This window comes from Phyllosticta citribraziliensis (assembly GCF_038025025.1).
Source record: "Phyllosticta citribraziliensis strain CPC 17464 chromosome Unknown J3D65scaffold_12, whole genome shotgun sequence".
Taxonomy (NCBI): Eukaryota; Fungi; Ascomycota; class Dothideomycetes; order Botryosphaeriales; family Phyllostictaceae; genus Phyllosticta; species Phyllosticta citribraziliensis.
This window is the reverse complement of record NW_027117349.1, coordinates 412,006-438,886: the sequence shown is the minus strand read 5'-3', so window position 1 is coordinate 438,886 and position 26,881 is coordinate 412,006. Positions and strand designations below refer to the sequence as shown.

At 55.3% G+C, this 26,881-nt stretch overlaps 12 protein-coding genes across 12 annotated transcripts; 7 read left to right on the top strand and 5 right to left on the bottom strand.

Moving 5' to 3' along the window:
- The first annotated feature begins 286 nt into the window (after positions 1–286).
- J3D65DRAFT_637588 (CPA1 family monovalent cation:H+ antiporter) lies at positions 287–3,353 on the top strand. Its single transcript, XM_066801522.1, has 5 exons — positions 287–763; positions 827–856; positions 906–1,052; positions 1,104–1,763; positions 1,810–3,353. The coding sequence occupies exons 1-5, from the start codon at positions 724–726 to the stop codon at positions 3,048–3,050; spliced, it is 2,118 nt and encodes a 705-aa protein (XP_066651254.1). The 5' UTR covers positions 287–723; the 3' UTR covers positions 3,051–3,353.
- A 522-nt stretch (positions 3,354–3,875) lies between these two features.
- On the bottom strand, positions 3,876–4,765 carry J3D65DRAFT_637582 (TOM7 family-domain-containing protein). Its single transcript, XM_066801521.1, has 5 exons — positions 4,586–4,765; positions 4,485–4,531; positions 4,401–4,429; positions 4,306–4,342; positions 3,876–4,229 (listed from the first exon to the last, which is right to left on the bottom strand). The coding sequence occupies exons 1-5, from the start codon at positions 4,610–4,612 to the stop codon at positions 4,208–4,210; spliced, it is 162 nt and encodes a 53-aa protein (XP_066651253.1). The 5' UTR covers positions 4,613–4,765; the 3' UTR covers positions 3,876–4,207.
- A 25-nt stretch (positions 4,766–4,790) lies between these two features.
- On the top strand, positions 4,791–6,366 carry J3D65DRAFT_637579 (uncharacterized protein). Its single transcript, XM_066801520.1, has one exon. The coding sequence runs from the start codon at positions 5,113–5,115 to the stop codon at positions 6,160–6,162; it is 1,050 nt and encodes a 349-aa protein (XP_066651252.1). The 5' UTR covers positions 4,791–5,112; the 3' UTR covers positions 6,163–6,366.
- A 179-nt stretch (positions 6,367–6,545) lies between these two features.
- On the top strand, positions 6,546–8,320 carry J3D65DRAFT_637573 (nucleolin). The gene is made up of 3 exons (XM_066801519.1): positions 6,546–6,746; positions 6,803–7,178; positions 7,229–8,320. Exons 1-3 carry the CDS (start codon positions 6,724–6,726, stop codon positions 7,889–7,891), a joined length of 1,062 nt encoding a protein of 353 aa, XP_066651251.1. The 5' UTR covers positions 6,546–6,723; the 3' UTR covers positions 7,892–8,320.
- Positions 8,321–8,492: 172 nt separating this feature from the next.
- J3D65DRAFT_560129 (uncharacterized protein) lies at positions 8,493–9,053 on the bottom strand (the record flags this gene model as incomplete). Its single annotated transcript, XM_066797450.1, has 2 exons — positions 8,493–8,821; positions 8,993–9,053. 2 exons carry the CDS (start codon positions 9,051–9,053, stop codon positions 8,493–8,495), a joined length of 390 nt encoding a protein of 129 aa, XP_066651250.1.
- Positions 9,054–9,422: 369 nt separating this feature from the next.
- On the top strand, positions 9,423–10,375 carry J3D65DRAFT_637569 (ribosomal L28e protein family-domain-containing protein). The gene is made up of 3 exons (XM_066801518.1): positions 9,423–9,679; positions 9,749–9,897; positions 10,004–10,375. Exons 1-3 carry the CDS (start codon positions 9,542–9,544, stop codon positions 10,176–10,178), a joined length of 462 nt encoding a protein of 153 aa, XP_066651249.1. The 5' UTR covers positions 9,423–9,541; the 3' UTR covers positions 10,179–10,375.
- A 1,677-nt stretch (positions 10,376–12,052) lies between these two features.
- Positions 12,053–13,509, bottom strand: J3D65DRAFT_637566 (PIG-P-domain-containing protein). Its single transcript, XM_066801517.1, has one exon. It carries the CDS (start codon positions 13,423–13,425, stop codon positions 12,199–12,201), a length of 1,227 nt encoding a protein of 408 aa, XP_066651248.1. The 5' UTR covers positions 13,426–13,509; the 3' UTR covers positions 12,053–12,198.
- Positions 13,510–14,128: 619 nt separating this feature from the next.
- J3D65DRAFT_647931 (SNF2 family N-terminal domain-containing protein) lies at positions 14,129–17,111 on the top strand (the record flags this gene model as incomplete). Its single annotated transcript, XM_066802360.1, has 3 exons — positions 14,129–15,263; positions 15,314–16,835; positions 16,883–17,111. The coding sequence occupies 3 exons, from the start codon at positions 14,129–14,131 to the stop codon at positions 17,109–17,111; spliced, it is 2,886 nt and encodes a 961-aa protein (XP_066651247.1).
- A 947-nt stretch (positions 17,112–18,058) lies between these two features.
- J3D65DRAFT_113785 (uncharacterized protein) lies at positions 18,059–20,936 on the top strand. The gene is made up of 4 exons (XM_066793759.1): positions 18,059–18,165; positions 18,265–18,834; positions 18,888–19,559; positions 19,607–20,936. The coding sequence occupies exons 2-4, from the start codon at positions 18,335–18,337 to the stop codon at positions 20,727–20,729; spliced, it is 2,295 nt and encodes a 764-aa protein (XP_066651246.1). The 5' UTR covers positions 18,059–18,165; positions 18,265–18,334; the 3' UTR covers positions 20,730–20,936.
- Positions 20,937–22,355, bottom strand: J3D65DRAFT_113889 (uncharacterized protein). The gene has a single exon (XM_066793763.1). The coding sequence runs from the start codon at positions 21,909–21,911 to the stop codon at positions 21,144–21,146; it is 768 nt and encodes a 255-aa protein (XP_066651245.1). The 5' UTR covers positions 21,912–22,355; the 3' UTR covers positions 20,937–21,143.
- A 783-nt stretch (positions 22,356–23,138) lies between these two features.
- On the bottom strand, positions 23,139–24,130 carry J3D65DRAFT_637556 (autophagy-related protein). The gene is made up of 2 exons (XM_066801516.1): positions 23,912–24,130; positions 23,139–23,843 (listed from the first exon to the last, which is right to left on the bottom strand). Exons 1-2 carry the CDS (start codon positions 23,991–23,993, stop codon positions 23,326–23,328), a joined length of 600 nt encoding a protein of 199 aa, XP_066651244.1. The 5' UTR covers positions 23,994–24,130; the 3' UTR covers positions 23,139–23,325.
- On the top strand, positions 24,069–26,156 carry J3D65DRAFT_113871 (Peroxin-3). The gene is made up of 4 exons (XM_066793762.1): positions 24,069–24,478; positions 24,538–24,902; positions 24,951–25,347; positions 25,397–26,156. The coding sequence occupies exons 1-4, from the start codon at positions 24,321–24,323 to the stop codon at positions 26,052–26,054; spliced, it is 1,578 nt and encodes a 525-aa protein (XP_066651243.1). The 5' UTR covers positions 24,069–24,320; the 3' UTR covers positions 26,055–26,156.
- The last annotated feature ends 725 nt before the right edge of the window (positions 26,157–26,881 follow it).

The following is a 26,881-nucleotide window of genomic DNA, read 5'->3' as shown; positions in this document are numbered from 1 at the left end:
GTCGTCTGCAGCGTCGGCGTGGGGTAGCTGGGATCTTCTCACGGCCCGTATCCGCCGTCCGTATGCGCCTATCCATGCACCCTACCCTACCCTCCTCACTGCATACCTGGACCTGACCTGACCTTGGCCTCTCATTGCCTGTGCTGTGTGCCTTGAACCGCCCTCGGGAACCGTGGTCAGCTCTCGGGAGCCCCTGCAGCGTTGCAAGCGCACCAAGGCACCGCTGCCAATGGACTTGAATTACAGAGCTAGCTATTGAGTCCAAAAGTATGCCGGTTATGAATAGAACAATCAAGGCTTCTGGCGACTCGCACGCAATTTGACACCTCTTCGCTTGAATTCTTTGACGCGACACAGCCCTACGAAAGGGCTTGGGAACGTTTCAACGCGCATGATTGCGGCTGTTCCTATTCAGGCCCAGCGCCCTTGTCTTGCCCGAGCGGAGCGGAGCGACCATCCAATCGACTGGACACCATCCACCAACTTGTACTCGTCATTCGCCCGCCTCTCCCTTTGCCCAACAACAAAAAACCACATATCCTCTCGCCTTCACCAAACGCTCCCCGCCGTCGCCCGCCATCGCCTCCTCTGCGCCTGCCTGCCTCTCTTCTCATCGAGCCAAGTCGGCGCTCTGCGTCTCCGCCGGCCTCGGGTCCTGCCGCTCTGCATCCGCGCTCCATCCCACCGCATCGCCAAATGTCCATCTAGCCTTCTCGCTCCACCATGGCCTCCCTACTCGGCTTGGCCGTCTCCGAACTCGCAAGTGCGTCTTCTACTTTGTGCCCAGCGCCTACAAACATACCAAGCTGACCCCTTCGTCCTGCAGAGCGCGAAGCATCCGATGCCGACCCTGACGGTGAGTCCCCACGTCGCCTTGCCCAGCCTCCTCTAACAAGCTCGCGCAGAACCCGAAGCCGGCCAGAAGGAAATTTACGCGTCCTGGTCGCTCTTCATCCTCATCGTCCTGCTCATCGTAGCTCTATTCACAAGTTATGTCCTACAAACGCGCAAGATACAGGCCGTCCATGAGACGGTCATATCCATCTTTGCCGGTATGCGCCACCCCACCCCCGCGAGCCCGCACAATCGCTGACACGGACTAGGTATGGTCGTCGGCCTCATGCTGCGGTTAACAGCCAACGAAGCTGTATTGGGCGTCGTGAGCTTCAACTACCAATTCTTCTTCAACCTCCTCCTCCCGCCCATTATCCTCGCCTCCGGATACGAACTACACCAAGCCAATTTCTTCCGCAGTATAGGCACAATCCTGACATTCGCCTTTGCCGGAACATTTATATCTGCCGTCGTACTCGGCGTCCTACTTTGGCTGTGGACTCGCCTCAACTTGGACGGCGTGTCGCTGAGCTTCGTCGAGGCCATTTCACTGGGCGCAACACTCTCGGCCACGGATCCCGTCACGATTTTGGCCATATTCAACACATACAAGGTCGATCCCAAGCTTTACACGGTCATTTTCGGCGAGTCCATCCTCAACGACGCAATCGCAATTGTTCTATTCGAAACGGCGCAAAGATACAAGGATACGGACAAGGGCAACTTGACCTTTGTAACCCTGTTCGAATCCATTGGCATATTTTTGCTCGTCTTCTTTGGCAGCTTGATCATTGGCATCATTATCGGTGTCCTGACCTCTTTACTTCTCAAATTCACCTATGTGCGGCGTTTCCCCAAGATCGAGAGCTGCCTCGTCATTCTTATTGCATACGCAAGTTACTTTTTCTCCAATGCCATCCACATGTCTGGTGAGTACAACGCATTTCCCTTCCGAGTAAAAGCTAATTTTTGCAGGCATTGTGTCCCTCCTGTTTTGCGGAATATGCTTGAAGCACTATGCCTACCACAACATGTCGCGCAGAACGCAGTTGACGACCAAGTTTGTATTTCAGGTCATGGCGCAACTGTCCGAAAACTTCATCTTCATCTATCTAGGTCTTTCGCTCTTCACCGAGACAGAGCTCGACTACAAGCCGCTCTTCATTCTCGTCACGGTCATTGGCATCTGTGTCGCCCGCTATGCTGCGGTATTCCCGCTTTCAAAGCTTGTCAACAGCATTATACGCTACCGCGCAGCGAGACGCGGCCGCGAGGTAGCAGATGAGATTCCTTGGTCCCACCAGGCCATGTTATTTTGGGCTGGTCTGCGTGGAGCAGTCGGAGTCGCACTCGCGGCTGGACTGACCGGCACCAACGGCTTTACTCTGCGTGCCACCGTCCTCGTCGTGGTGGTCTTGACTGTCATCATCTTTGGCGGCACCACAGCGCGCATGCTGGAAATCCTGCAAATCCGCACCGGCGTCGTTGAGGAAATCGACTCGGATGACGAGTTTGACATTGAGATTGTGCCTGCCGGCGCTCCCATCGTCAGCGGCGTTACGTATTCCGCCAAATCTGGGCGCGGATTCGGCCACAACCCACGGCCCAGCGGCAACGGCTTCATGCTCACTCCTGTCGACCTCGACGCGGCCAATGGCAAAGGCTTCAGCAGCAGCACCATCAACGGCGGCACGCCCCCTTCAACGGGGCGCCACTCGGCCCGCAGCGGGCTGGTACCTGGACCCTCGCGGCGCAGCTCGTCGCGCCACCACGTCTCGTCCACGCGGCAAGACTACGCCGAGCAAGGGCTGCTCAACCCAGAAGACAGCACTTCAAACTCGGACGTCGACGCGGACCTGGACCTCCCGCCCTCAGTCCGCCGTTCTCCTCCACGCAGGGCCTCGCCGCGCGGCGCCGGTTTTCGCCCAGACCTCAACAACCCCTACGCGTCGACCGGCACCACCGAGTCACCCGATGCAGCAGCAGCAGCAGAACCTCGGACGAGTCGCGTCGGCCGCGTGGCTGGAGCAACGGCCGCGGCCAGACAGCTGCTCACGGGCCTCAGTGAAGACCCGGCGCTGGCTTTCCGCCAAATCGACGAGGGCTTCATCAAGCCGCATTTGCTGCTCGACCCGACGGGACGAACGCATGGAGGGGGCGGAGGAGGGGGCAGCGGCGGCGGCAGTGGTACGGGGGGGATGGGCAGCCCACGATAGCGTAGGTGTTTTGGGTTGGCCAAGGCGTGATGGTGTGGGACGTCATCATCTAGAGGGCGTGGAATGGATGAATGGGGAGGCTTTATTCACTTCTTCTTCTTCTTCTTTCTACTTTTTCTAAAAATTCAGAGCCTTTTTTTTTTTTTTTTGTAATAGGTTGTATTGCATGGCCTGTCTTGGCTGTGTAGCTTGGTTGACTGGCGTGGCGTGATGTATTTGGGAGCTGCTCTCTTGGTTTGTCCTAGATAGGAACGGATGACCTATGGTCAACTGGGTCGGCATTTTGTCGCTTCTTCTGCTGCTGGCTGGCTGGCTTGCTTGCTGGCTGGTCAATTGGGGAAGGGAAAATTTCAGACTATCTGAGCGTGCTGCTGTGATTACCAAGCGTAAGTGTGACTATCCATGGATTTGATTTCCGTCCTGTTTTTAACAACATGACGAATTGAGAAGAGTCGGACACGAAGGGACACCGCGAAGACGGCACAGACGGGTGCATCTCTAGGCGTGTTGTTGTTGTTGTTGTTGGAGCGCGCATGCAGGCAGGGCATTCATGCGCTCTTAGAAAGGGGTGGCTGCTACTCCATGGTAGCTGAGTTCGCGCTGAGCCATGCACTGGGTCCTGGGCATCCAGCTACCGGCACTGCACGTGTGCACCTGGCAACCATGAGAGTTTGCGAACCTGAACAGGTTCAGGAGTCGGGTGGAGTTTCGGGCCTGTGTGAGCAAAGAAGGGGCGGCTGGACACAGGCTCGGCGACGCTCCTGTGGCACGTCTGGCTTGTGAATCGGGCACAACTGTGCGCTCTTGACCAGCTTTTGTCAAATCTTGATGTTGTGACAGTATAAAATTGGAGATTTTGAATCCGTGTGTGACAGGTGCGTCTATCGCTCATCTCTTACAGGGTCGTCATTCCGCACCGGTTGCCCGAGGCACCAGGCGCTCTTGTCCGCCGCTTGCTGCCGCTGGGGGCTTTCGTGCTTGAGACCGCTGACGTAGATGAAATCATCACCATTTCCGTTTCGCCGACCCAACCTGGTTTGAATGGTGGATCCTGTCCTTGATCAAGTCTCGCCCGCCTACCCCAAGAATTGTTCATAATTCGCCGGTTTTGCTTCCTCTTGAAATAGCGTACACGATTCGCGGATGTTGGATTCGGTTTAAGCGAGGGGAGAGATCAGCCTGGAAGCTATGTTAGATTGGGTCTTCGATTGCACCCGCGGAGGGCGCGAAGGATGGACGCAGAGGGTCGTCGAACCTGATGAGCTCGGGCCTGGGGGTGCTGTGCGACCAGCCTGGGAATCGTATCGTCAGTGAAGCTGCACATGCGGAGCCGGGTGAGTGGTCAAGTACCGAAGTAGAGAATCAGAGGGATGTAGCCACTGCTGTAGGTTAGCGGAGCGCCGGCAAGACAAATCGTGTAGGCGGTGGTCGTACTAGTGAATGGCGACGCGGGAAACGTCAATGAGCTTGGAGATGCGCTCCTGGTTGTGGAGTCAGCGAAGGCGATTTCTGGATAGTTTAGACGAGGTGTCTACCTTGGTCTCTTCCGACAGGGTGAACATGATGGCTGATGGTGTGGGAGACGAGTAGACAGGCGGAGGTCAAGAGGTTCCAAGCTTGATGATGTCGGCGGGCGTTGGCGTCGAAAAGTCGCAACTGACATGTCCGAGGATGGCCCGCGCGGTCTGTCCCTCGCACCCATGCAGGGATGAGAGATATAAAACGACAAAGCTCAGTGCTCAGTAGTATTGTTTCTGGAAATCACTACACATCTATGGTCGATGTCTAGTAGATATCCAAAAATTTCGTCCTCTGCCAGCTGGCGCCAAATCCGACTTTATCCCACAAGATACACCCGGACAGTACCTGTAGTTATGGACACATGTAGGTCGATACTTCCCGTCTGTCAACAGGTCCGGCCATGTCCTGGCTGGTGGTGCTTGCCCGCCTCTGCTGTGATACAAACAGATGCCAGCGCCCATCCCAAGCGTAAACAAAACATCCACGGTCCTGCCCTCATCCCAAGTCATTCACAACGCCCTTCAATCTCCAAACAACAGCCATGGCTTACAAGAAGACATCATACAAGTCAAGCAAGCCAAAGCTTGCGGATCAGCAACAAGGAAGCTCGCTCATGCAACGACTGCCTCAAGAGCTACGCGACAAGATTTACCTTGCGGTTTTCTCTTCGACTCGCCTCTCCTCCTTCACTGCGCCCAACGCTCTCGCCTTGCTGCGAGTTTGCCAACGCATACATTCTGAAATCGGCAACACTTGGTTGAAACAGGTCCTGTTCAACTTCGAGACTCCCGAAGCAATGCTCAACAGGCTTGCCAACATTCCTATGGAAAAGCGGACTCTAATTCGACACATGCGGGTCAGCGATGGTCCCCTAGTGCTTTCCTTTGGAGACGAAGATGTGTTTTACCGAATCTATGCCGCTCTCCAGCTCCTCCCCGGCCTCAAATTGGACAGACTCACTGTGCTCACCGGTCGAGTCCTAAAAGTCGCCTACGAAAGTCTTGACAGGCTGATCAAAGTGAGCTCGGGCTGGAAGGAACTCTACTTCATCTCGCATACTTCGATGTTGCTTGGGTACCAAACCGAACCGGACCCTCTCGCTCAAGACCCCTACTATTACATGCGCAAGCCTCAACCATCAAGCTGGCAGAGACAGTTGGAAGCCCGCGACGGAAGTCTCTCAAACCCATCGGTTGCCGTTTACCGGACGAAGAGTACCGCTTTCAATGGCGCTATCCTAGATCCTGAGAAACGGGTCTCCTTCGAGCAGAAGCTGCCATCCTCCCAAACGCTCGCTCAATATGCACAAACGGAGGATTCGACAATCTCTGCAGCAGGCGAGCGAGAGAAGGAGATGTTGGTCATCGTCAAGCGAGGCCAAGGTGTCGACTACGAACTGAAGCGTGATTACCCGAGTTACGACCATGCCGACATCAACATACGAGACGTACAAGACATACGAAGAGATACAAGAATGGAAACGTGGAGGGAAATCAAGGTACAGCAGAAGATGCTTCGCAGGGAATACGATGATTCGGACGAGGACGACATAGACATACACTACCCACATGGAATCTTGTGGGACCTGTAGTACTTTCTGGTACCAAGCACAGCGGGCCATCTTTGTTGTCATATTCAAAGAGGTTCTGTCTCAAGAACGCCCCTACTCACTTGAAGGCGTGGTCGATAAGCCTTTCTCTTCTGTCTTTGAAATAAGTAGCAAGTCACACCCGCACCATTACTGCCCTCATTTCTAGGTAGAATACCTTGCTAGCGAATGAAAATCGTCAAGGCGAATATATGGTTCGATTTGATAGATATCCACGACGGGTATCAAGGACTAGAGCCAGACAGCAAAGCTTTACATCCTAGGTGTGTAATGTTAGTGAAGCGCGAGAGCAGGCCAATTTATCTTCGCGTAGCCCAGGCAGGCAGGGGTCCGGGTGGGTGGGCACGGACCGACTGCATTTACGGCTGATGTCCGGCTGATGCGCCTCAACTTTCCGCGCGACTTGCCGCTCGCGTCACCGCGCGCAGTCCGCAGCTCCAACCGACATCATTGCAAGCTTGCATAGTCGCATCGCAGAGCGCAACTTCACGTCGAATCAATTCTGATCTCTCAGCTTGGCTTTCATCTGTTCCGACTGATAGCATGTCTGTGCCCACCAGGCACTGGTGAGTTTTAAGTTTCACCCCGAATTCCCCGCCAGATCTGACGACCAGCCGATTAGGGAGCAGGACAAGGAAGCCACCGTCTACGTTGGCAATCTCGATGAGCGCGTGAGCGACCGCCTGGTATGGGAGCTCATGCTCCAGGCCGGCCGTATCCAGAATGTCCATCTTCCAAAGGATCGCGTCACCCAGACCCACCAGGGCTACGGCTTCGTTGAATTCATGAGCGAGGAAGAGGCCGACTATGCAGCCAAGATTATGAACCAGATTCGCCTATACGGCAAGCCCATCCGTGTCAACAAGGCCAGTGCGGACAAGCAAAAGACGATTGAAGTTGGCGCCGAGCTGTTTGTTGGCAATTTGGATCCCATGGTCGACGAGAAGGTCTTATACGACGTCTTTTCGAGATTCGGCACTCTCGTCACAGCTCCAAAGGTAAGGTCACCAAGTTCTAGCATAAAACAATTTCTGACTGTTCCTCATAGGTTGCTCGCGACGAAGCAAATCTGTCCAAGGGCTATGGTTTCGTCTCCTTCACCGACTTCGACGCCTCGGACGATGCGATCCGGAACATGAACGGCCAGTACCTTTTGAACAAGGAAATCAGCGTCCAGTACGCCTACAAGAAGGATGGCAAGGGAGAACGCCACGGTGACGAGGCCGAACGTGCTCTTGCGAGGCAAGCCAAGATGCACGGTGTCGAGCCGTCGACCCAACCTCTGCCTCCGCAGTTCTTCAATCCGCCGACGCCCGCAGCGCCCAGCGCTCCCGCTGCCATGCTCAACGGCGCTGTACCCACGCCGCCCCCAGGCGCTCCTCCGTTCCAACCGCCTCCGGCTTTCCAAAGCGTCCCCCCACCACACCAGCAAAACCGCACACCAGTTCAGAGCACCCCCTTGCCCCCACCTCCGGCTGGCCTTCCCGCTCGTCCGCCACCGTCACAGGCTGGATATGGAGGCCCAACCGGCTACGCGCCTGGCTTCTCCGGTCCGCCGGGTGGTCAATTCCCTCCTGCCGGCGGACCCCCAGCGGGCTTCGCTCCTCCGCCCGGCTTTGCACCCCCTCCTGGCTTTGGACCCCCTGGAGGTCAAGGTCCACCTCCGCCAGGCATGCCGCCCGGATTCCAACAGCAATACGGCAGGCGCTGAGGGCGAATGTAGTAACAAAATGCCAAATCTTTTTTTGAGCTGACGTTCAGGGGCTTTCCCAGTTCTACCTACTAGCCTAGAAGCAGACGCTTCGGAATTAAACGGGCACGCCTCTGGGCAGTTTGTAAGTAGCCGGAGCCACTGGCTTGCAGAATTCAGTCAGTAACTTGGTGAACACTTCAGCATGTACATGTCGATTCCCAAAGTATGGAGCATTAGCGGAGACTTTTCGACGAGCATAAGTCACCTGGGACTTGAAGATAATGGAAGGACAAGAGAGTTGTCGAAAACGAAGGATACCAAGGAAATTGGACTCGCTCTGACGGAATGAGCAAACAAGAAAAAATACCCAAGGAGATTAGACGCCCCATGCAATGTGTGCCAAAGTCCATGGCGCTGAATGAATCAAAAGCAATATCCGCATCCGACACCAGTTCCCAAAACTCCGCAAAAGCGGTTTTTCTCGCGCAGAAGTGATGATTGATGTTTTCCAGGGGTATTCGGGTGTCCAAACGCTTTCTCGCGCTCAAAGCCCGCAACACCAGCGCTCTCTTCTGTTAACCATGTGCTCCTGCTTCCAAACCACGGGTTCCAGCATCCCCTACGAAAACGACACAAATTTCGGGTCCCTCGGTCTTCCGTCAGGCCCAATATTGTTGTCCCTAAATCGCTGCTGCATATAGATGCGCCGCCCTTCGTCGAAATCGACCTTGCGGCTCTTCATGATGCGCTGGATGGCGGCCTTGGCGGCAGCGTCCAACCCGCCCCGCGCATCGCCTGACGCGACGTTGCCGTGCAGGTCAAAGTGCGAGCTGCTGAAGCCGGACTCGATGTCGCCGGTGAAACTGGAGGGGAGGCGCGTATAGAACCAGCGGGTAAGGGGTGCGTTGGGGAGGAGATGCTTCCAGCGGTCGCGGGTCAGGTAGAGCGCTGTGGACAGGTTAGCAGGTTTACGGATGTTGGTGGAAAGATGAGGCGGAGGTCTGGAGGGTGAGCGTGTAGGTTTGCAAGTGGTGTGATGTTGGTCCAAAGTTCGTGGACAGGATCGCGGGAATGTTGGAGGCTGTGCAGTGCGCAAAGGATGTCGCGAGATCCACGTACCAGTAGCAAGAAGCAGGACGGAAAAAATGATGGAGTAGAAGAGGTAGGTGGAGAAATGCATGGTGAAGCGGCCGTGCGAAGGGAAGAAGGTCGTCGGACGGAATACGAGGTTGTTCTTTGCGGAGGAAGCGGTAATAAAGAGCGTCGGAGGTGGAGATGTCTGTGGTGCCTTGGAGAGGTGTGGAGGTGTCGCTTTGGCTGCGAGCACTAGAGAGTCAAGCAGCTCATGAGGCCACGGCAACAGAGCAGCTCGAAAGCCGGTGGCATGAGAGAGAGGTGTGAAGGAGGAGGTAAAGGAAGTCGAAGACGAAGAGGCGGTACTGCCACTGGTGTTCCCGGCGATCCGGTTGTCGTCAGCGCCGAGCACCTCCCGGCCGGGGACCTGAGCTCCAGCCTAACGTCGGTAAAAGAGACAGCCAAAACGCCGACGCGCTAATCCGCCTTTGTGCGGTTTGGCGAACACGGCGAATTTCGACCTGCCCACCACTGCACGACTGAGAGCGCCGCCCGAGACACGACTGCCCGTCCAACGCCCCTACATACGATACAATGGCTTCCAACATCTCTGCCGACCTCGTCTGGGAGGTTACCCGCAACCACAGCGCCTTCCTGGTCAAGCGCTCCCAGGCCGGCGGTGTCCAGTTCTCCAAGGACCCGCTCAACCTCACCAACGTCCACTCGAGGAAGGTCCGTTTGCGCTGCACGCCATGACGAAGAAGAAGAAGACGTGAAGCTGATGTTTTTGCCTGTCTCCAGTATGAGGGTTTCGTGAACGACAAGGCTTTCGGCGTCCAGGCCGGCAAGAACGGCGGCGTTGAGCTGCTCGTCAAGAAGAACAACAAGTCCAACAAGCCCGCCTCCCAGATCCAGTCCTCGACCTTCGGCCCCAACGTCTCCTCCCGCAAGTCAGTATACCCCACGCCTTCAAAGCGGATCAATTTTTGGATGGATCATAAGCGCGCGATGGGCAAACGAAGCCAGGAGAGCATGGACTGATGCGTAAACCTGCAGGACCTACAAGAGCATTGTCAACGCCACCACCAAGCGCCACTACCGTGCCGACCTGAACAAGGAGGCCATTGCCCGCGCCTCGGCCATCAAGCACAGCCAGAAGCCCGTCAAGGCTGACAAGCCCGTCAAGCCCAGGGGTATCAAGGGCAGGAAGGCCCAGGAGGCGTCCGCTTAAATTGACCAGTTAAAGCGGGTGTGAAAGAGGATTGGGAGCATGTGGGACGAATCAAGGGTTCATATGGACGGCGCATGTGCGTAAAAGAGCAAATGACTCTGTGGGGATTTTGCAAACAGAGCTAGGAAATCGGCTCGGGATTCAAAAGGACCTTTTTTCTTTTCGAAAGCTGCCGAATCCAAAGAGATTTCCAACCCACAAACACCCCCGCTGGTGTGCCTGGAATTGCCGTGACTGCAGCCAAGGAGGTGTCAAAAAGGGATCATGATTGACAAGTTGACCGCGCTTGGAGTGCCTCTGGCATTTGAGGATCGCATTGTTCGAATCGGAATTTGACGTCTTTGGATCGTTATGATGTCAAAAGCTACCACGGAGAGAGACCTATTCTGGGGCAACAAGAACATCGTGCACCCATTCGATCGAAATACCGCAAGTGGCTGCTTGGTTAAGTGTCTGGAGGTACTAGCAAAGCTTCTCAAATCGCTGGGCAAGCATTCAGATATCCGAGCAGACATTCTTGGACACGGTGCCTAGGCGGAATAACGGGACCATCGACTTGTCTCGACCTCGCCAAGGCATTCATTCAAAGACAGTCGATGACGCCGCTCCCAACCCTCGTTTGCCATGAGCGCCACTACAGCTGATAACACATATTCATTCAATGCTTCTTTCGCAGTGTATCCTTGTCATGAGTTCATTGACCCACACACACATCATGGAGTCTATTCAGCACCCAGGGCGAGGCCATCATTTGAGTTCGTTGAAGTCATTCACGGGATTCTTGACATCTTCAAAGGTGTGGAAAGAGGTAATCCTCGGTGTACTCACAACCAGCGCCCTCGGCACTCATTCGCGTGCTGCTGCCTTTCAATTTCGAAGCACCAGATCTCAAATGTTGACGCCATCCTGCCCGCCAGCATTGTTCCCGGTCAAAAGTAGTCCACGTGGAGATGCCCACGAGGTGGAGCATCCACCAAACGCCTTCCGCAGCCAGCTGCTTGCCGCCGCAAGCGCCAGTGTCGCCACTTATTCTGGACACTAGGAGACAACGTCTATACAGCAAAAATGTAACACCTAGACTGGAATTGACGTATTGAGGCATTTGCTCCTCACAAAGGCACCGTCTGTGTGCCACCTCGCCATTGTCTTCCTGTTCACTACAAAAGATCCATACGCACCAACAAAGCACTCCCCCCTTTCCCAAATGTCATCTCAATAGCCCAACGACATCCGTAAACAAGTCTCAATAGAGCCCACCCCACCCAACTCTGCTTGTACGCCGCCCAAAATGGCAGCAAAGGCAGCAGCTCAGCAGTAGTCCGAAGCTATAAATCCCCAGCAGCCCACGCGTCCTCCTCTTCTTCCTCACCAGCATACTTCGGTACTACCAACTCGACTACACTCTTTTTTCCCAACCAACCAACTCAAATCAATCAAAATGGGCCGCAAGTGGAACCCGATGAAGAACGACAACACCAAGTACTGCACCGTCATGTAAATTTCCCCTTCCAAGGGAAATCAACAACATGAAGGCCGCGACTTGCCATCGACAACGACGACAATACCGACGACGCCACCTTCTCGACACTATCGAACGGTGGTGATGGCAGGCGACAAGTTCCTGGAGGCCGGCGTTTGAGGAAGCCTCCGGAGGTCGCGGACGCAGCTTGGAAACGAAAATCATAAAAAACACTTTGTATTCTTATGAGGCTGGAAACATCTGGTCTTTGGGGAAGATAGTAAAATTATAAAACCGGTGTGCTTGTCTGCTCATGCAAATGAGTGGGCGAGCGCGCCATACAAACATTTCTTGAACACTCTGCGTGAGTTGAATGTGTATGTTCTGTTGAGAGGCACGGCTTGAATACCAATATCCTAGTGACATCTTGCCAGAAGACTTTTGGGGTTTACCCTTGTAAATAAAGCTGTCACTCTTTGAATCCTGGCAAATGTCTCGAAGAACCACAGAGCATTACAATGGAGCTTTCTAAAGGGTTGCTCAAAATTGTTGTCATTTCTTTCATGCTTTGCCGTTCATGCCCATGCCTATTTGGTCGCGATATCCATGATCCAGCCTCCCGTCACCATACAAGATTTCGCAGACGCCGCCAATTGGCACGTCCAGCACCGCGTCTGTGCTCTCGTTCCAAAGGTTTTTCCAATCCACCTTGCGTGCATCCTCGACCGAAAACCCCCAACTCTCCGCATAAGTGTTGCGCCGCCTGTGTCCGGACGGTTTCTTTGTGACTTCTGTGTCTTTTCCCTTTTTGATGATCTTCCCTCGCGGATCCAGCACAGCAATCTGGGCCGCATCATCCACCAAGTTTTCGATGCTCCGCATGGGCAGTGTCAAGTACCCCAGGTTGTAGCTCGCCAGCGCAACGTAGATGTACACTACCAGAATGACGAGCCACGCCGGGACCGCCAGCGCCCACCAGCGATTGGGATAGTAGTAGATACCGAGTTGGTGTAGAAAAGGCCGCGGCAGATATGCCCACAGCAAGTACATGAGAAAGGCAAAGGACGAGGCCAAGTAAATGAAAAAGCCGTAGTACTCGTAGGTCGGCACCTTTGGCGAGGCGCGGGGGATCGGCGTAGCCGATGCAAACGACGACGTCAGGGCGTTGGTCGGCGTGCCCGTTCCTGTGCCCGTGCCCGTGCCCGCCGTGCCGTTGGACGCGCCAGATGTCGCGCTCGTCCCGCGCTTGGCCGCCGTGCCATGATGGTGAAGTTTGTTGGCGTGCCTGGCCGCGGGCACGGCTTCTGCGTCCGACGAGTCGGGCGTCGTGGGTCGCGACGTGTGGGTGCTGAACGAGGGGCGTAGCAGCGACGTCAGCGACGGTGAGGGCGGCAGAGGCGTCGGCGGGCGATTGTAGAATGGTGGGAATAGCGCGCTGGAGGTTTGAGGTAGATGCGATTGCGATCGCGAGCCGTGGGAGTAGAGCGGCCGCCGGGCGGCGTTATTGTTCGAGTCGAGATCTTTGCTCAGCGGCTCGAGGTCGAGGTCGTCGTCTTCGCTTTCAGAGCCGGATGGATCGAGTGAGAAGGGGTCGTCGGTCGAGAGATTGTCCTCGACAGAAGCAGGCTCCGAGGGTGAGGTGGCAGAGTACTCGGTGGGCGGATTTATAGCTGCAGCGGTTTTTGGGATGACAGGGCCGCTGTCGGTAGGAAGGGGTAAAGAAAGGGAATTGAGGGTTGGTAAATTAGGGGTCGACTTGGACTGGAAACCTCTGCTTTGGGGCGGCATGATTGGCGACGGGATCAGACGGAATGTTTAAGCTTCCTGAGTGCTTAGGTTGGACTGAGGCACGAAGGAGAAAGCGAGTGAGAGCGGACGGAGATGATAGGCGCGCTCCCTCACCAAGCACAAGCACAGAGCCCAGCACTTTCGGCAAAGGACCAGGACGAAAGTACGCGGAGCCGAAACGTGACTACGCGAAGTCAGAGCGCGTTCCGTCGCCACCCACTGCACCCAAGGTGAACACCGATCGTCCGTCCCCACGCCTGTCCCAGTCATTGCCCTTGCATCGTGCAACGCCAAATCTCTCGTCGGCCTGCACTCTCCCGCTTCGTTCTATCGCCTGACGCCTGCTGTGCCTGCCGCATTTCAAACCGCCTGCCGCAGATCGCCTGACGACGACGCTTCATTTGCCTGTCTGGTGGCAACCAAGGTTTCCGTCCCTCATTCTCCTCACACCACTTTGACTGACAACATCAAAGGCCGTCACTGCACCCATTGACCGTCAAGGCTCTCAGCTTTCGCAAGCAGTCGGGACTCGACAGTCATCTGCCCTGACGATGCCTCGAGGCCGGCCCAAGAAGGCCGATGCGGCCGTTGGAGGTGAGTTCATGACATTCTCCGCTCGAGAACCTCGCTACGAATTCCGCTCAACCCCACATTCAAACGCCTCATCTTCGAGTTCCATCATCTGACTCTTCATCTAGAACGTATGCCGAACGCTGCAGGTTCCACTCGCTCCTCCGCCAGATTGCAGTCATCCTTCACCAACCAAGCCAAGGACGACACATCCTCGGACGAGCTCGCCGCTGTCCCGAAAACGAAGGGCAGGCCCAGCATTCTCAAAGAGGTGGCCATCATGGTGCCTTCCCGGAACGCCTCGTCTTTGAAAGCAACGAGTAGTTCGTCTGTCTCTCCAGTTGCAGACTACGGCAGCTTGGACGGTGCTGCCGATGCCGATACTCCGGGTACAAGCTACTCCAACACTCCTGCCCCGTCAATGTCTTCGAAAAGGAAGAGGGCTCCTCGGTCAACACAGCAAACGTCTCATGATGAGGAACTCGCCCGGATGTTGCAAGAGGAGGAGTACACTGGCCAGACCAGTAGCAAGCGTGCCAAGTTGGCGATCAAAGACAGCGATGATGATGATGATGAGAGCGACCCGTTGCCATCTAGACCGAATCGTTTCGCAATCGAGGAGACTGACGATGAATACTTGTCGAGTGTTCCTGACACGAATGCGGAGTCCGAAGACGATTTCATTCCACTCTCTCCAGGCAACAAAGGCAAGGGAAGGGCTTTACCTGCTGCTGATTCCAAGGGCAAAGGAAAGGCTGTTGCCAACGTCAAAGGCAAGGGAAGAGCTGATGCGCCCTCCCACCCTAGCCCACGCGGCCGTACCCAAAAGCCAATTCTAATTGACTCTGACGACGGCCTCAATGCAATCGATGACTCGGATGACGCGGAAAGCGGTGACTCTGATGAAGACGACGAGGATGACGTGCCGCTGATGAAAAGATCCGGGGTTCAATACAAGACCACCAAACAAGGCTATCAGGCGCCTGTCCTCTCTGAGGCAACTCGACAGCGACTTCAGGATGAATACTCAACATTGGACGTACGCGTGCGCAGGAAGAAACGAAACCGGGACAACTGGGAGCGCTCGCACCCGGAGATCAAGACAATGTGGAAGGAACTTGAAAAGATCCCCAAAATTCCCCCAAAGCAAGCTCCTCAGCCAACGACGATCACCCGCAAGCTCAAGTCATTCCAGCTCGAGGGTCTCAACTGGATGATCAAGCAAGAGCAGACAAAGTGGAAAGGTGGCTTGCTCGGTGACGAAATGGGTAAGTTCTGATCTTCTGGATGTCATCAACCTGTTTCTAAACGCTTTTAGGTATGGGCAAAACCATCCAAGCTGTCTCGCTCATCATGTCGGACTATGATCGTGTCCGCGTTCCCACTCTCGTTGTGGTGCCTCCGGTCGCACTCATGCAATGGTCTAGCGAGATCAAAGAGTACACCAATGGCAAGCTCAAAGTCCTCGTCTTCCATGGATCAAACACCAAGTCGAAGAAGCAGTTTTCCTCGACCAAGGAACTCAAAAAGTTTGATGTCATCATCATCTCCTACAACACTCTGGAGTCGCTCTATCGCAAGGAGACAAAGGGATGGTCCCGCGGAGAAGACATCGTGAAGCAAGCGTCGCCAGTCCATGCCATTGAATTTCACCGCATCATTCTCGACGAGGCGCACTGCATCAAGACTAGAGTCACGGGATCTGCAAAGGCTTGCTTCGCCCTCAAGTCCAAGTACAAGTGGTGCCTGTCGGGAACACCTGTGCAGAACCGGATTGGCGAGTTCTTCTCTCTTCTCCGATTTCTTGAGATTCGCCCGTTTGCAGATTACTTCTGCAAGTCTTGTAGCTGTGCTCAGCTGCACTGGAACGTCGATGAAGAGTACAAGTGTACTGAATGTCACCACGCAGCAGCCCAGCACCTTTCCGTCTTCAACCAGGAGCTGCTCAATCCCATCACAAGCGATGACCCCGATGCGAGGAGCACGGCTCTCGACAAGCTGCACCTCATCACTTCTCGAATCATGCTGCGCAGAATGAAGCGCGATTACACCAGCTCGATGGAGCTGCCGCCCAAGGAAGTCATCATCCACAACGAATTCTTCGGCGAGGTTGAGCGCGACTTTCACACGAGCATCATGACCAACTCCCAAAGAAAGTTTGACACGTACGTCTCTCGAGGTGTTATGCTCAACAACTACGCCAACATCTTTGGCATGATCATGCAACTGAGGCAGGCTGCCAACCACCCGGACTTGATCTTGAAGAAGAAGGCAGAGACGGGCCAAAACGTGCTCGTCTGCAACATTTGCGACGAGCCAGCTGAAGATGCCATCAAATCACGCTGTCACCATGAATTCTGCAGGTCCTGCATCAAGGACTATGTTCAGACGTGCAAAGGATCCGACGAAGGCGCCGGAGCTGACTGCCCTCGGTGCCACATTCCCCTCTCGATTGACCTCCAGCAGCCCGAGATTGAGCAAGAGGAGGACCTTGTCAAGAAAAACTCGATCATCAACCGCATCAAGATGGAGAACTGGACGTCGTCGACAAAGATTGAGATGCTGGTCTACGACTTGTACAAGCTCCGCAGCAAGAGACAGACGCTCAAGTCGATTGTGTTCAGCCAGTTCACGTCCATGTTGGCGCTGATTGAATGGCGTCTCCGTCGCGCGGGCTTCAACACGGTCATGCTCGATGGCAGCATGAGCCCTACGCAGCGTCAAAAGTCGATCGAGTACTTCATGAACAATGCCGACGTCGAAGTCTTCTTGGTCTCCCTCAAAGCGGGCGGTGTGGCCCTCAACCTGACCGAGGCGTCTCGTGTCTTCATCGTTGACCCGTGAGTACTTTTGGGCTCTTTTGAATGGATTTTGCTGACAGTAATAGGTGGTGGAATCCTGCTGCCGAGTGGCAGAGTGCCGACCGCTGCCACCGCATCGGTCAGAAGCGTCCCTGCGTCATCACTCGGCTCGTGGTTGAAGATTCGGTCGAATCGCGTATTGTGATGCTCCAGGAGAAGAAGGCTGCTCTGATCAGCAGCACCGTTAATCAAGACAAGGTGGCCATGGAGAAGCTCACGCCCGAGGACATGCAGTTCCTCTTCCGTGGCACCTAGGGTACGTTCGCAACACTTCAAGGGGGTTGCTCTTGAGGGCGATGCGGCGACACTTCGTACACTTGCTTTTTGCACTGGCTTTTTACAAACGAGATCCATGGCTCGTTTTCGTTTTCGTTTGCGCATGCGTTTGCTGGCAAAAAAGTTCATCGGTTTGCTAAAGAAGGCGCTGCTTGCGAAGAGACGGAGGATCAGAGGCGACTTTTCTGAGGACGGCGCTACTTGCTGAAGAGATGGAGGATCAGAGGTGACGTTTGCAACGGTGGGTAGGGCGTGCTATCAGCAACGGACACGAAGGTGGTCGAGTGTTGCTTCTGACTCGGCCTTTGCTTTTCTTTTTCCTTTTCGCTTCGGCAGGCTTCACGTTTATAGTGGATGACAGGCGAATATAGCTACCTCTTCTGCAAGAAGCAAGGGAGCTGATGTGAGGTGGGGGAGTGCAGATCCAAATGTCGCAGTGGGCAAGCCAAGCATTGTGGCCATTGCAGCAACGTGGGAATCCAGAGGATCACGGCGTTTGGCGCAGCACCGCCACAGGTCCCCGACCCCACCCGCCACAACACCAACAACCAATGGTCCTCCCCGCGTCCTACACGTGGGCTACAACGGCTTCAGAGTTCGACGACCAGCTGCGGTGCCGCTCCCACCACTCCGTCACTGCTTTGATCCTTTTCGCTCTCCCCGGCCGCTTCCGCCCAATTGTGCCGGCCAATCACTTCCCCATCGACATGGATCCTCTCGTCGATTCCAATGCTCCCCACTGCCGCTGAAGCCCGACTTTGCTGCCAGCCCTTCTCTTCGGGACCATGCTTCGCAATCCTCTCAACCCCTTCTTGTCACTCTATGCGCCGGACGGCACAGTGCAGCCTGCCGCTAGATATTGCCCCCTTCCCACCGCTTCTCAGTTCCACTACCGCACTCCTCGACTTTGTCCCACCAAACCCAGCGCTGCCCGCCTAGCTCTGATCGCCGCAACATTGACCTGACCCTTCTCTTGGCTGGGTGTCGCGTGCTTCTGTGCCTTGCAAGTCAAGCTTGGGCGCTCCAAACCGAGGTCAGTTTTAGGCTTATCTTTCTCCATCGGTTTCGAGGCCAGGATCTGAGCTCTTCTTCACTCGTGTCATGTACCAGCATACACTGACCAGGGTGCCAGACTTGCGTTCCTCTTTGTTTCCTTTCTTGCTGCTTCTGAGCGCTTTGTACAACTACATCACAACGCCACAATGGCAGGGTTGCCGAGTATAGGGGATATTCTTATGCTGTCCCAGTCTGCTTGGAAAACTGGTCGAGCTTTCTCATCTAACCGCCGCAACGTTCCGTCCGAGTTTCTCAACATCGAGGCCGAAGCTAGCGGCCTTTCAAAGACCCTTAAGCTGCTAGCCGAGACCTTGTTTTCCGACGACAACTACGGGAGCCATGACGATGATAGCGGGAGCCTTCTCATCTCACGCGCGAGTACGGAAACCCGTCGTGGCGTTGACTTGATCATCAGCAGCTGCAGTCAGACGCTCAGAGAATTGGACGACCTGGTTGAAGAATATCAACTCACCCGGCGCAATCGCACCAGTGGCGGATGGAGTGTGGAGCGCAGCTGGAGCGAGTTGGTGCTTGAGAACTACAAGAAGATGTCATGGACGACAGGCGGCGGCAGCATCGAAGTTTTGCAGTCTCTGCTGAACATGCACAAAAGTTGCATCTCTTTGACCATTAACGCCCTTCAAAGGTTTGTACGACTTCAAAATTACGAGGCTTACTCTGGCTGATGTGGCTATGTAGTCGGAGCCTAGCAAGGCTGGAGCAGGCAGTCATGTCAATGGCTCAAAAAGTCGACTCGGTCCACAGCGACAAGTCAGACGACGATCTGTCTGTCCGCATACAAAGGGTCAACTCTACCATCGTCGCCCTCGCAAACGATAGTCCAAGCCTGGCGGCTCAGCCTGAGAGCACGCTTTCCGAGTCACCGGCCTGGGCGAGTCCGTTATTAAGCCCAATGCCCGAGTCGTTCCGGGTCGAGTATTCAAGATCAGTCAGGTCGAATACACAGTCCTGGACATCCTCCGACCACAGGCGCCCGTCACACGCACCGAGTGATATTAGCAACACGCCCTCATTGTCAGATAATTCTGACAGAAGCTCTGCTGTTCAACATAATACGTCAGGATCACCGATAGCACACCGACCAAGCGCGCGCTGGCAGAGCATCAGTTCTGTAGAACCGCTTTCTCCAACTGACGAAGTAGCGACCTTGCGGCAGTCACGGGCAGCCACGCCGCCGTATGCTCCGACAATGCCACTGGACTCTGAAGAATCCCTGCATCCAATGCCTTTGGCCCCAACCAAGTTTGGAAGAAGCGGAAGAGAAAGGTCGAGGTCAGCGTCCACGACTGCAAGTCAACAAGAGGCATTCGAGCGTGCGGCATTCAGAGATTCGGCGATATTATGCGAACTGTATGTTGCATTCATACCAATCATGGACAGTCAGCTAAGTCTTTCAGTCGCGCAACTGAAGTCGAATACCTGCAGCCCCTCAAAGATGAGACCAACCCCTTTGACTTGGAGATGGGCACTGCCATGAAGTCCGCGCGCATCCTAATCGTCCGTCGGCGTGGCACCCGGCAGGACGGGCAGTTTAAATTCACCACCAGCATCTGGGCCCTTTCGGACGACAACAAAATTCGCATGCAACAGAAGTTGCCGGAGAACGAACCGCCATCGTCGCTGCCCAGGAAGCCACAAGCACCCAACATTTCACCTAACGAAATTATACCCTTTGCCTCTTATTTTTCGCCCAATAAAGTTAGTATCGCGTTAGTGTCTTTGCTGCGGTTCCACGGGAGCACGTTTGGCGCGACTCCGGTGAAGGAAGACAAGACGAGCTGGGTGAACTACGTCTTCGAGGACGTTAAGTCAGCGACGCTCTTTCAGAGCGAGCTCTTTGGCCGCCAGCTCATTGGTGCCTTCAAGACAGAAAAGACGCTTCGCCTTCACGATGGACTATCTGGAGTCCTCGCCTACCAAGAACAAATGTGCGGCATGGAGTCACTCCGCCTCTGGCGCGACATTGGCTTCGGTGGAGCCGCAACGAGCAGTCCTGCTCCGTCTCCCCATGCCCACAACCACCGTCACCAATCCACAGACGAGAAAGAAAAGGCCCAGCCACCGCCGCCAGATAGAGTGTTCGCCATGATTCACTACACGGCGGCCTTTCGCCCGGGCTACTTTGTCTTCAGCGTCAACGACCCACACCACCCCTTACGCATCAAGGACGACGGAGGTAGCAAAGAGATCAAGATCCGCGGGCTTCGTGTGCCGCTGGACCCGGAGCCATCGCACCAACACAGCGGCATTATTGGAGCGGGGGCGCCCAAGGTCGGCGCCAGGACATCGTCGTCCATGTCGATGCTGAGCATTTCGACGGTCGTCGGCGAGCCGCCGGAAAGAGGCGATGAGGGGACCTTTTCCCAGACGACGGGGCAGAGCCAGGGGGCCAAGAAAGAAAAAATCGACGCCAAGAAGTGGATTACTGGTGCTCGCATAGAGTTTGCGACGGAGCTGGAGAAGAGGCTGTTTCTGGAGAAGGTGAAAGAAGTGCAGCCGGCGCGTTCGTCAACATCTTAGACGAGGCGTTTGGACGACTCATTGCTGGTTGATAAAGTGCTTCCTCAATCTTTGCTCTGTATTATACCCTCGTGATTTTTGATTTGATCAAGCAAGCATAAAGAGAAGGACAAAATGGAAATGGAAGGGTAGGATTTCCAATTCAGACTCGGCGCGATGTGGTACGTCGTAAGCTCCGGTTACCGGAACGTGTATCCAACCATTGCGCCATATTCTTGTCCTGGTTGCCCTACTGTATGTTTATTTCACGGCCGAAAAGTAATACAACGCGGGTCTTGGGCTTTTGTAGGAGAAGACATTATCGTTTATTTCGTATATCGTGACCAGCGCACGGGGTCTAGGCTTGTAGTTACGTCCATCAAAACAAAGCACAAAGCCTCCACTGTGAGTGCGGTATTACCATCCATCGACCCCCTAAGTCCACCTCACCCTCCCTCTACTCGCACACCTTTCGGCCGACTCGGCTTCCTCGACGTCCATTTCAGAGTAGTCCATCTCCGAGTCGTCGACCTCGACGACACTCTCCCTCCACTGGGGCCCATCCTTCTTCTTCTCCTCGCTCCTCATGCTCAACCGCGAGCCCGGCCACCTCCTCTCATTCTCGACGGGCCAATCTCCCACCTTGGCGCCCGCGGCCACGGCGGCGGCCGACGCGAAGAAGACGGGCGTCGCGACCCGCGGGCCCACGCCGACCAGGTGAGCGGCAGCGCGGCGGCGCTTGGCCGCGGCGCGCGTGTCTTGGGCGGCGACGTCGGCCTCACGCTCGCGGCGCCGCGCCCTCCGCAGCTGCAGGCACGACATCAGGGCCATGGTGAAGAGACCGCCGATGACGAAGACGGACATGACGATGATGGCGGCCAGCAGCCCGCCCGAGATGCCCTGCTTGGGGGGCGCCGACGTGGCCGAGGGCGAGGCCGCGGCCGTCGACGTCACGGCTGGCAGCGTCGTCGTCGTTGTGCTACCTGGGTGCGGCGTGGTTGTTGAAGTGAATGTGCTTGTTGGCGGTGCTGGTGGCGCCGTCACCGTCATGATGACCATGCTTGTTGGCTCTACCGTCGCCTCGCCTTCCTCGGGTTGTGCCAGGGCTAGTGCTGCTGCTGTCGTGGCATTTGAGAGCAGTACGAGGAGGGGGAGGAGTTTGCGGGTTGCCCAGAGCATGTTGCTTCGGGAATGGGACCGCATTTTGAAGAGGAGGTTATTGTGCAAGCGTGTCTCGTTCTGGGGTGTTCGACATTCGTGTTCCACCAGTGACTAGTTGATTTGTTTCTGCTCGTGTATTCGGCTTCGAGCGAGAATATCGTATCCGTCAATGGCGATTAATATTAAAGATTGTGTATGAGGTCTTGTTGATTTCCAGGCCAAAGCGAGTCGTGATTCCTGCCAGAGGAGTAGGATAGGCGCTCTCGAAGCAAATGATAATAATTTGGAAAAGAAAAGAGTGCTCCAAACGAGTACAAAGGAAAGTAAGAAAGTAGAAAAGATAGACGATCTTCGCAATTAGTTCCGGCAACCTACCAAAACCCCATATGCGCAAGTACACTCGATGTATATATAAACACACCGCAGGCTCCGAATCCTCCTAGTAAAGCTCCGACGGCCAAGGTGTTGCTACCCCAGAGCCAAAGGCGCCATGTACGAAGGGTTATCGTGATCGATCACACCCCCAGGCTGTGCATCCAGCAGTCGAAACAACACCAGCTTGCAAGTGTTGCTGTTTTGGCGCGTCGAAACAGAGCCCCGACGCAGTCACCCGTTGCGGATCTCGCGCCCTTAATTTCGGGTTGCTGAGGTGGTGGTGGCTAAGCGGGGGGCAGTCGCGCCGCCCGCGCGTTGGTGGACTCGGAGGCGCTTTGCTGTGGTCTGGACTGGACTCTATATAGGGAAACGCAGCGGTGTTTGAAAAGTTCGAGCGTCTCCAGGTTGTACGTGAATTCGAGTCGACAATTTAGACTTCCTTCTTCCTCCAGTGGATAAGGGGACTATCGCTTTGTCTAAATCGTTAGTACATTTTGACACTCGCAACTGTTTGCAAACCAGCCGATTTGTGACATGGAAAAAAAGTTCGGCTGTCAACATGTTTTCCAATTGCCGTATGAGGAAAGGTTCGGCCAATTCTTGGGGTCTTGTGGCTGCGCCCAGGTGAGCCGTGTGTAGCCGGTCGGCGTCTGAATTCTTGACGGCGGCGATTCGCGCGGGTGGATGCAAGGCGAAGGAGGAGCACTAGAATCTGGTGAGCGCCTTCGAACCATTTTCTTGCGTAAAAGCGCGTTCCAATTGGTTGTTTGACTCCGCCCTTGGCCAAGCCACATACCACCTGACTTGTGGACAGCTGTTGTCAGTCCACCCTCAGCCCTCTGAAGTGCGGAGTATCGCGTGTTGACAAGGCGTCGACGAAAAGTTGCAGCGACGAACGTTTCAAGCTTGTGTATTTGGGGTATCTCAAGGAGACTGCAACTTGTAGTCAACAGTCCCAGAACGTACAACCGACCCATGACTCTTGGACCCGAACCAACTCCTAGTATACATGCGTATTTGATATCCTGCTCTAAGCAAAACGCCGTCCAATGCTTCCGTGACAAGATGGACACAGAATTCGTTAGAAGATGCCTATGCGCTGGCCCCAGCCTTCGGTTTTGGGGTTCACGAGAATCTGGTAGGGAAATGGGTTCGTGTCGGTCGTCGTGATGGGCGGAATGTGGTCTTTGTCTCTGTTTACAATGGAAACAATCTTGAGAGCGGTCTTCTGCAGGCTCTTTTCCATGGCGCGGCGCACTTTGATCACGTCGGTTTCAGTCCTTGGAGTGGCGAGGGTCACATCGAGCATCCACATCTCCCAGCAGACCTCCTCGTCTCCCCGGCCTTTGCCCAATGTGCCAAAGGGGAAGTACGACTTGCGACGCCGCTTCTCAAAGAACTGTATGGCCAGCTGGCCCCGACCGCGCTGTTGGTGGCCGGTGCCTGTTTCAAGGGCGCGCACCAGGGCCGTTGCGCGCTGGTCGATGAGCGTGTCCAAGTCGACATCGTCGATGGCGGGCAAGGTGAGATCGAGCAGGTCGCGGTGGAGTGGGGTGACGGGCGTGAAGTAGCGATGGAAGAAGATGGTGTGCAGGATGGCTGCGATGGCCCGTCAACACAGAGTCCGAGTAGCCACGATGGCGCTCAGGCGGCAGAGGAGCGTCTACCTTTGACAATATCCTTGACGCAGGTCGGGTCCGCAAAGACGTCGAGCGTGTACTCTGGCGGCCGTCGCGGTTCCATGGTCATGGTTGGAGGGTAAGGTATTGGATGGGCGGGATCGGGACACAAGGCCAAGGGTCGGGTCGCGCAGCGGCTGTGTAGGCAGGCAGATGAGTGGTGAAGTTGTCGGCGGGGGGAGGACGATGACGAAGTTGATTAGAGAGCGGGAGGTGGACATGGACAGTGGGGTAGAAGTGCGGGATGCGATGTCCGCGAGTCAGACGACGGCCCGACGACCTGACTGACATCAACGCATCGCGGGCCTCGGCTGCCAACCACCGCACTGCTGCGTAGTCCTCGTGGTCCCGCTGCTCGCCCGCAACTGAACACATCACTTGACATGAGACGCCCACCATGATAACTGCTACGCGCCAATGGTTCAGGCGCAACCGCACAAATTTTGCCATCGGCGCTGGTCTGCTGGGCGCCGGATATCTCGCTGGCCAGTATCTTTTGAGCAAGCTCACCGAGGCGCGTCAGCGCATGAGCGACGACCGCATCGCCCGCGAAAAGTATCCTGCGCTCCTTGCCGTAGCGCTGAGATGACACGATGGCTGACTTGCCCCTTTAGTTTGCGTCGTCGTTTCGAGCAGAATCAAGAAGACTGTACCTTTACTGTCCTGGCCATCCTTCCCACCGCTTTTGACAACGTTGTCGAAGCTCTCCCCGTCGAGCAGACCTTGAGCGAGCTGCAGAGGCAAAAGGCCGAGCGACTGCAGCGTAGCGTGGCCCCATCGGAGATTGCGTCGACGGATGCGCCCTCCGAAGCCCCCAGCACCAACGATGACGACAGTCGCAGCTTGAAGAGCTTCCAGAGCGAAAGCATCGTACACGCCAGCCAGGTTGTCGATGGCAACAATGGAGATGGAGCTTCTCTGGCTCCACTCAGGCCCAAGAAGAGCAAGGCGCAGTTATGGAACGATATGAAGATTAATTGTAAGAGCTTGTCCAGTGGCGCTTCGGCTGGCGACTGACCCTGGGCAGCGATTGCGCGCGCATTTACTTTGCTGTACACACTGTCCCTCCTCACCCTCTTGACACGGATCCAACTCAATCTCCTCGGCCGCCGCAACTACCTCGCCAGCGTCGTCTCCCTCGCCTCGCCGCCCACTCACGGATCGCGCATCAGCTTAGAGAACCACGACGATGACAACTTGGAACAATCGTATGGCAACGACTTTGAGACGAACCGCAAGTACCTATCGTTCAGCTGGTGGCTTCTGCATCGAGGATGCAAGGACATCATGGAAAAGGTGCTAGAGGCTGTAAAGGAAGTCTTTGGTCCTCTAAACCCGCGCGAGGAAATCAGCTTGGAGAGGCTATCCGAGTTGACTCTGGAAGTGCGCAAGAAGATTGAGGGTGGCACCGAGGAAGAGCGCAGGTACATCTCAGCTCCATAACATCCATTTGCTATACTGACTATACCCTAGAGCTTCCAAGTGGTTGTCCTTTTTGCTACCTCCCCCAGAGCAAGAACACCTTGTCCTCACCGAATCAGGCATGGAGCCTGACCAAGACACTTCGGCCAGCACCGACAGTGTAACACCTTTGCGCCGTCTGCTGGACGAGACCTCCGATATAATCGACTCGCCTTCCTTTTCTCACGTCCTCACTCTTACCCTTGACGCCACCTTCTCCGTCCTCATCGACAACAAGATCGCCACTCTCTCCTATCACTTGCCCCCCGTCTCCGCGTCCACCGCCCGCATAGTCGAGCTCACAGATCCCCAATCAGCAAAGACCAAAGTGGCCAACACGCTCGCCGTCTTCTGTCGCCAAGCGCACGCCATTGGATCGGGTGCCGAGAACGAGTACCTGGCAGCGATGGAGAACGTGCGAGACCTCGAAGCCTTTGCCGCCGTCGTTTACAGCAGCAACTTTGATTTCGAGCCGCCCGAGGCCGGAAGCAAAGGCAGTGGAGCAGCAGAGACGCGGCCGACGACGGGTCGGACATCGGCAGAGGATGAGGCTGCAAGCTCGCTACTGGGCGGCGACGTGAGCATTGTGGAGAGGGAGGAAGGCGGAGGTGGAGAGTTTGAGGCGGCTTGGGGAAAAGCGTTGGCAAGGGAGGACGGCAAGGACAGTTGATGACCATGCGTCATCGATAAGGGAGCATCGATACGGAGAAAAGAGAGGTTGTGCAGTTGACAGACGGAGATGCAACTCCAGCAGCACAGCGCTCGTTCTTGAATTGTTTCACTTCCCTTCTTCGTCTTATTTCCACTTGAATACGGGCACTTGTACGAGTAACCACGCACGCACGCGACACGACCTTTTTCCGCCGCTCTTGTTTATAGCGAAATGGCCATGGAGGCGACCCCAACGGACGGATGTAGACTCTGCACACCTACCTCCTGATACCCGCAAACACTTTGACGACGCAATACAATCGAGTTGTGAAAGAGCATGTCAGTGCGCCTGCTGAGACACGTCAGCCCGATAGATTGCAGTCGGTGAAATGTGCCAACTTCGAAAGTGAAAGTAGGAAAGCAGGTTGCCTTCTTTATGTCTGTACGTACCTCTCCATGGACACCAACATGCCTGTCACAGGCATTCTTCCATCCATCCATCCATACCGGCCACAGATCGAAGTGCTGCTTGACGTGCATGAGCTACTGCTAGTCGAATCCTTCCCACCCACACACCCACCTGCCTGCCCGCCCGTGCATGCTGCAAGCCGTTGCCTTAGCCTCTCGGCCTTCTTTCCCTTTTCTTGAGAGCAGCGTGCGAAAATGCCGTGTGGATGGACACATTGATGGAGGGGAAGGAGACGGCAGACTTGCGGGGATAGGAATCGAGGCACTTTTTCTTTCCTTCTTTCCGTGGCGGGCAGTCTGTTGACGGATGATCAGTAGGACTGGAATTCCTGCTTCCCTTTCCTGACTTCTCGGACAGTGGCATGTAGGTAGCTGTGT